Genomic DNA, 7777 nt, shown 5'->3' on the forward strand with positions numbered 1-7777 from the left:
CAAATTAGGAAGGTAGATTTGTTTGACATGTGTATAGGCTGCTGTTCAGGGTCCGGTTTCAGGAAATGGTATACATCGCTCAGTAGGGATAGGAACACAGGAAGTTAGTTGTCTTTTAACATGAAGTCATATACAGTGGTACCTTGGTTCTCAAACGCCTTAGTTCTCAAACGCCGAAAACCTGGAAGTAAGTCCTAGTCTTTATAACCCTGTACCTTCTTCCAGAAGGTGGAAGCTGAAAGAGATCATTTCCGGGGTGCGCACTATCCTGCACTATCTCTGCTGCTTTCTTGTGGCACCTGGCAGCATAGATTTGATCCAAGGTGGGAAGAGTGCAGCCAATTATTCTCTCTGCAGTCTTTACAACCCCGGACAGCATTGTTTTTCCCCTGTTTTTCCCAAACCACACACACAGACCATAATGCACTCTCCAAAGTGCAATGGTAAAATGCCATCAACAGGTCCTTTCAACCCTTCTCTTTAGACACTGGGACATAGGAAACTGTGTTCTGTTTAGTCAAGCCGTTGCTCTGTCCAGCTCAGTCTCATCTATGCGGACTGGTAGCAGCTCTCTGACGTTTCAGACCAGACTCTCTCCCAGGCAGACCTGGAGATTGCTGAGGGTTCAATCTGGTTCCCAAGGCCTTCTGCATGCCAGGCAGGTGTTCTGCCACTGGGCTATGGCTCCTCCCCTCGTCCTTTAGCTCTGTAACTGTAACTTGGCCCAAGCCATAGCTGTCAAGCATCCCTTATTTGGAGGGACAGTCCCTTATCCCAGTGCCCTGTCCTGCTGCTGTCCCTTATTGATGAATGTCCCTTAAGTTTCCCGGGTTTCAAAGGAAGCAGCTCCTCTCCCTCCCTCCCTGCGGCCAGGGAGGCTCCAACTGTGTTGCTTGGCTGCCCGGCCTGCCCCCCTCCGGCCTCCTCTCACCAGCCTCAGCCCCTGGGAGTCCCTCCCCACCGGGACTGGCGGGAGCCTCGGGCCCTACTGCTGCCATCCTTCTCGCGGCCGCCAAACTGAGCGTCTCTGCCTGGGGCCTCCCCTCTGCCTGTCACCACCGCTCCCGCTCCCACTAGGCCATACTGATGCTGCACCGCCGAAGGACCCGGATGAGATGGGCAGCCTGGCATGGCCTATGAATTGCTGAGGAGCCTTGAGAGGAGAGCGAGGGCAACCATAGAGAAAGCAGTTGAGAGAGAGGAGGAAGAGGAGGAGGAGGCGGAGGCGTGGGAGGTGTTCCAAGGGCTACAAGGGAAGGACCTCAAGCCGTTCTCCCATAGATTTGTAGTGGTAGACTAGCATAGATGGTCTGATCTGTGGGTTTACTTTGGGCGCTATTTCCCCCCCCCCCTTCCTCCCGCCCTGCCTGATGGAATTGAGAGCTGCAGATGTAGCACGAGAGAAAAGATACAGAACTGCAGCAGCATCTTCGTAGCTTGGACTTCGTTTTGCGCGAAAAGTGGTTGCTGCTTGTAGTTCTTTAATTGCAGTGTTTCATCGGCTGGTGTCTTGAGCAGCAACCTCTGGAAACGAAGGGCTAAAAACTGGCGCTGCTCTCCAAAATTATCTGGTCCCTTTTAACTTCGTATTTCAGTTGGTTGACTAAAATCCCTTATTTTGGCTGCTGGTCCCTTATTTTCAAGGCTGCTGGTCCCTTATTTTCAAATCTGTAAGTTGACAGCTATGGCCCAAGCAGTTCTCAAGCGGCAGGGCGTAGCCAAGGCCGGCTAAATCAAAGAAGTCTGGCCACTCGGTGCCGGCAGGTGTCAGAAGCAGTGGAGGAAAATAAAGATTCCCCGCCTCAGAAATATTGAAGTGTGGGGACAGGGCAGTGTGTGTGTGTGTGTGTGTGTGTGTGTGTGTGTGTGTGTGTGTGTGTGACAAGCCCCTTACAATGAGTGAGTAAATAGTGGGGGGAGCTGTGATCCTCAGCGCCAGCTGGCTACAAAGCAAGCGGTGGGGTGATTAAGCAATGCTAGCAGGGGGCTAGCAGATCCCCTGTTTGCGAGACAAAAGGCTGCAGGGCTGCGGATTTCAAAAGCTCTCATTTTGAGCCCATGGGGCGCTGTGTCGGCAGCCCCCATTAAACGGCGACCCCTGCTGCGAAATTGCTCCCCTCCCAGTGAGACACCAGAGCTCTTGTATTATTTGTCTTCCTTTCGAAAGCAGCCTCTTGATCTTCGCCACACACCCCTTCCCCCTTTTTTAAAACTCTGACCACAATGAGAAACCCAGTCTATCTAGTTTACCTTTCCGTTGAAACAAAAAAAAAACATTCCTTAATAATATCCAGGTTTTGGATCAACTTCTTCAATTATTATTTTTTTGGTACCGTCTCCCTTCTCTCTTAATCCAAATAAGATTAAGGTCAAGTGAGACTTTTGCTCAGTGCCCCAAAGCTAATCCCAGTATGAACTGGGGGGCGGGGAGGAGGGTCTTTTTCTTCAGAGAGGCAACCGGCGTTGGTGTTTCTAAGCTGCTCTGCTCCACATGGTAGTAGAAACACTGAAGTAGAGCAAACTTGATTTAACACAATCACAGTCCAAGAAAGGGACAGCCAAGCAGTACTATTGTAATAGTAAAATTTAAGGTCTCATATATATATATATATATATATGCAGGTTTTGGTGTCCTCGGGTGTCTTCCCGTGTAAAAGTTGGGGTGTCTAGGCGACGTTTCGACGAGGTCTCACTCGTCATCTTCAGGCTGGTGCTTTCGGCTTCTTGTTACTGGAACAGAGCAGGATCTCAGTGTTTGAGTTCCTATAAATACTGTTGAGGGGGTGTGGTGTATAGCCTCCAATGTTCTGGGCAGAGAGGAAGTTCCCAGGCTAGTGTGCCTTTTCTTCTTTTGTTCCTTAATTACTTGAGGGATATCTTGAGTGATTTCTTGAGTGATATCCTGAGTACCACTTAGGTGGGTCATTAGGTGTGGATTAGTTGCTAAAGTCTTTGTGTCTTGGCCTCTTGAACTTTGTGAAGAGTTTTTCTGAGAAGATGGCTGTACTGCACTTAGTTGTGCTCTGGCTTGGCTTCGTGTATAGGGGCGAGCTGTGGTTTTGTGGCCTGTGTCAGCCAGATCTGTGTAGGGATTGCAGGGGGGTGCAGCATCCGGAGGTGCCACCATGGTTTGGCTACTGGATGGTGTCTGTAATTTATCTGTGGAGAGGGTCTGGGTTTGGGTCTGGTGTGGTTGATTGGTGATGGCGTTCTGTGTGCCTCTGGATCTGGTGTTCATAAATGTACCAACCAAGCACGTACATAGATCAGCACAGGAAGACTGTCCTGAAACCATTTGGACTCCCATACTGACCAAATGTTTTCTCTGCAAGGAGGGAGGGGGTGAGGGAACCTTCCCATTGTCTTAGGAATTGGGTAATCACCATCTCAAAGGAATGGCCAGACTACCAGGAAAGGCAATCAGATAAGGCATTATCAGATAACCTGGCAGACAGGAAAAACAACAGCCTTCAAATTTCTGTTGTAGACCGCCTTTTCTGTGATGTAGGTATGATGTTTGTGGGGGCTGGTCTTGGGTTACACCCCTTCTGTGATGTATGTATGATGTATGGAGGGGTGGTCTTGAGTGACAGGGCAGGGAATTTAAAATTTTATATAAGGCCCTGCACGCCATTGTTCTGGGTTCCCTATTAGGGACTTTGTCTTCTTTCCATCTCTGTGTCAGTAACATCCGGGTGGCTGTCGTCGCATACATAAAAAGTATTTTCTGCTCTCCCCCCCCCCCCCGATAATTTAAGCATTTAAATTGTGCCATTGCCGGGATTCTCTGGTGTCAACATCTCCTCTCTTGACTCCTTCCAGGCTTACCTGGAGTTCTTCACCTCCAGCGAGAACGTCAGAGCCCTCCAAACAGTGCTGAAGAACTACGGCCAGCGAGTGAATTACCACATTGTCAACGTCAAGGTGTGTTCTTCCTCAGTGCCAGATTACCAAATAGACAGACTGGGCACTGGCCTATGAGCCTAGGGGCCCCTCAACAACGGATCAAAATAATATTGATTTGATCTTGAAAGAAAATTGGGAGATAATTTGTGAGGGGGCCTCCGAGATTCTGACTGCCTAGGAGAACTCGTCCTTCCTCTGGTAGGCTGGCAGGGAAAACGTTTCCGTGGAAACTTGGGATGCTTGAACTGAGAGCGGATGTGGGGAGCAAACCCTCTGCTTGTGAACTCTAGAGAATATTTTGAGAATTGTTCAGCCTCTGCTAGGACAATGGGCTTTGGGTTCATGACCCCTCCTTATGGCCTCCTGTTTAGCCAGAGAATCTGATCAGCTGGGCATATCATTCCCTGGAGGAGTTTTCTGGGTTTACTTCACCCGGTTGGATGCAGGGAAGAACAACAACAATTTATTATTTATACCCCGCCCATTTCCCCAGCCACTCCTGGCGGTTTCCAACAGAACACTAAAATACAATAACCTATTAAATATTAAAAGCTTCCCTAAACAGGGCTGCCTTCAGATGTCTTCTAAAAGTTTAGTAGTTATTTTTCTCTTTGACATTTGGTGGGAGGGTGTTCCACAGGGTGGGTGACACTACCAAGAAGGCCCTCTGCCTGGTTCCCTGTAGCTTTGCTTCTCGCAATGAGGGAACCACCAGAAGGCCCTCGGCACTGGACCTCTGTGTCCAGGCAGAACGATGGAGGTGGAGACGCTCCTTCAGGTATACTGGGCCGAGGCCTGTTCAGTTGGGCCTGAGATCTGTAAAAAAGAAAAAGAAAAAAAGTAAAGGACCTCTGGACGGTTAAGTCCGGTCAAAGGCAACTATGGGGTTGCGGAGCTCATCTCGCTTTCAGGCTGAGGGAGCCGGTATTTGTCCGCAGACAGCTTTCCGGTTATGTGGCCAGCAGGACTAAACTGCTTCTGGTGCAACGGGACACCGTGACGGAAACCAGAGCGCATGGAAATGCTGTTTACCTTCCTGCTGCAGCAGTACCTATTTATCTACTTGCACTGGTGTGCTTTCGAACTGCTAGGTTGGCAGGAGCTAGGACAGAGCAACGGAAGGTCACCCTGTGGTGGAGATTCGAGCTGTCGACCTTCCAAACGGCAAGCCCAAGAGGCTCAATGGTTTAGACCACAGCACCACCTGCATCTTGAGATCTGTACAGGCCTGGCAGCAAGTTAACAGGTTTATGCAAAACCGTGATGCAGCTGTTTCCAGGCTGCATGCACCCCATTTCTTTCTCTTCCTTCTAAACACTTTCCTGTTTCCCGCCGGTAGGGTGAGAACATCACCAACGCGCATGAAATGCAACCCAACGCCGTAACGTGGGGCATCTTCCCCGGCAGAGAGATCATTCAGCCGACGGTTGTAGACCCGGTTAGCTTCATGTACTGGAAGGTAAGAGGGTTATTGTTCCCTGCCCTGCTCCAAACACCCAGGAAACTCTTAGCCTGTTGGTACAGATCTGGGGCTTTGGTAAATTTCTGTGGAAAATGTATGTGAACAGAAGTACAAGGTGCCAATTACTATGTCCTAGAACGTGTGGTACCGGGGTACCTCTGCTCCTCTAATAACAAGTTGGGGGTACAACCCCCACTTTTGCCTGCACAGGTTCAGTGAACTCATAGGTCTGTATCAAGTCATAAGAACATAAGAACCCGCTGGATCAGAGCAGTGGCCCATCGATTATGATGGGTAGGCAAACTAAGGCCCGGGGGCCTGATCCAGCCCAATTGCCTTCTAAATCCAGCCCGTGGATGGCCCGGGAATCAGCGTGTTTTTACATGAGTAGAATGTGTCCTTTTATTTAAAATGCATCTCTGGGTTATTTGTGGGGCATAGGAATTTGTTCATTCCCCCCCCAAAAAATATAGTCCAGCCCCCCACAAAGTCTCAGGGACAGTAGACTGGCCCCCTGCTGAAAAAGTTTGCTGACCCCTGATGATGATGATGATGATTGATTGAGTTTATATACCGTCCTATACCCGGAGGTCTCAGGGCAGTTCACAGAAAAGATCATAACATATATAATCAGAATAAAAACAACCACCCAATAACACCCTACTCAGAAAAGAGCCACATTTTAAAAGGGTATAGGATAAGGTTACCAGACGTCCCCGTTTTCCCATGTACAGTCCCCAGATTTACAAATCAGTCCCCTGACAAAATCCTATCATTCCTACTGAAATTGAAAAGTGTCCCTGGATTCATTGAAAAAAATCTGGTAACCTTAGTATAGGATGTCAAACAGATCAGCCAAAGGCCTGGTTAAAAAGGAACATTTTTGCCTGGCATTTAAAGATGTATAATGAAGGCACCAGGCCCTCTTTCATGTGCCTCTTCCTCAAGAGGTCCGGAGGGTCGCAAGATGAGAACGGGGCCTTCTCTGCAGTGGCTCCCCATCTGTGGAATTCTGTGGAATGCTCTCCCCGGGGAAGTTCGCCTGGCGCCTTCATTAGACACCTTTAGGCGCCAGGCAAAAACGTTCCCTTTTAGTGCAGGCCTTTGGTTGATCTGATTTGCTTCCTAGGCCCTGAATTATTTTTTTTAAATGTATTTTGTGGTTTTATATCTTGATTTTATTCCTGAGACCCCCGGGTATAGGGCGGTATATAAATTCAATAAATAATAATAATTAATAATAATAATAATTTGTTTCCCATAGTTCCTCCTGCACTCCCACCCAAAGTTGTTTTTAAGTGTGACCCTTTTTCTCTCTCTGCCCCCCTCGGACAGGATGAGGCCTTTGCCCTGTGGATCGAGCAGTGGGCCAAGCTGTACGAAGAGGAGTCCCCCTCTCGCATGATCATCCAGTACATGCACGACAACTATTACCTGGTCAACTTGGTGGACAATGACTTCCCCCTGGACAGCTGCCTCTGGCAGGTCTTGGAAGACATGCACACGCTCTTGAACTGTCCGGCGGAACCGTGAACGGAACAAAAGGCACACAGCCTCCCAGATTTGGCTGGCAGCATCCCTTAGGGATGTGAGGTTGGAACCACAGTGGCCCAGACACTCCTCTAGGGGGCGCCATTGGCTGAATTTCCCCCCATTGCCTTCAGAGCGGGAGGCCAGTTAAGACAGGCGCATCTCCCTTCTGATCCAAAAGACTCGGAGGATGTTTTTGAGCCCTTCTTGGATTGCTACAATCCCTTTCGCCCTTATACTAATGGCAGCTAGAAATCCTTATCCCCACCCCAACCCCAAATCTCTATCTGGCCCACCCCCCTTGTTTCTGGGTTGCACTCTAAAAAAGAAAGCTTTCAGCTGCTGCTTCAGTGCACACCCTCTGATCGATGAGACTGACGGCTTCACAAGCCTCTAGTTCAGAACGGGAGTTGCAGAAAATCAGGATGAGCCCAACTGCCTGTGACGCAACTGCCCTCCTCTGGGGAGCCGCAGTGTGTGGCCGGCTATTTATTTTGTTTTTATTTTATTATAAAGGCGCAGGATCGTGGTCTCCTTCCTGCGTCTTCACGTTTTCTCTTGCAGGGGAGGGGGAAGTATTTAAAATGCTTGTAAAGGGAAGGAGAGAAGTGAAATCGGAATGAAATAAAATGTAGTTGATGCCTACGTTGACTTGCCTTTTAAAAAATGTGTTGAACGAGAGAGAGAAGGGACTCACGTTGTATCAGTGTGGTTGGGCACATTGCGGTGAATGCAGGGAGTTATGGTAACGTGGTTCCTTTCCCCCCTCAAACACCCATGGCTGGTGTCCATTGGGGACTTGTGGGGCAGAAACATATGGGTACTGGATGCCATTTTGAATCAAGATGGCGGAACAAAGCATAACACCGACATGACTCT

The 7777-nt window shown here is 49.0% G+C and overlaps 1 protein-coding gene across 1 annotated transcript in view; it reads left to right on the forward strand.

Annotated features, from left to right (window-relative positions):
- MTHFR (methylenetetrahydrofolate reductase) overlaps positions 1-7543 on the forward strand; it is a 34183-nt gene extending 26640 nt beyond the window's left edge. Inside the window, exons 8-10 of the mRNA XM_081921752.1 lie at positions 3766-3924; positions 5246-5365; positions 6704-7543. Coding sequence (XP_081777878.1) covers positions 3766-3924; positions 5246-5365; positions 6704-6901 — 477 coding nt within the window. The 3' untranslated portion in view covers positions 6902-7543. The remainder of the gene's footprint in view (positions 1-3765; positions 3925-5245; positions 5366-6703) is intronic.
- The last annotated feature ends 234 nt before the right edge of the window (positions 7544-7777 follow it).

This window comes from Podarcis melisellensis (genome assembly GCF_964234715.1).
Source record: "Podarcis melisellensis genome assembly, chromosome: 8".
Classification (NCBI taxonomy): Eukaryota; Metazoa; Chordata; class Lepidosauria; order Squamata; family Lacertidae; genus Podarcis; species Podarcis melisellensis.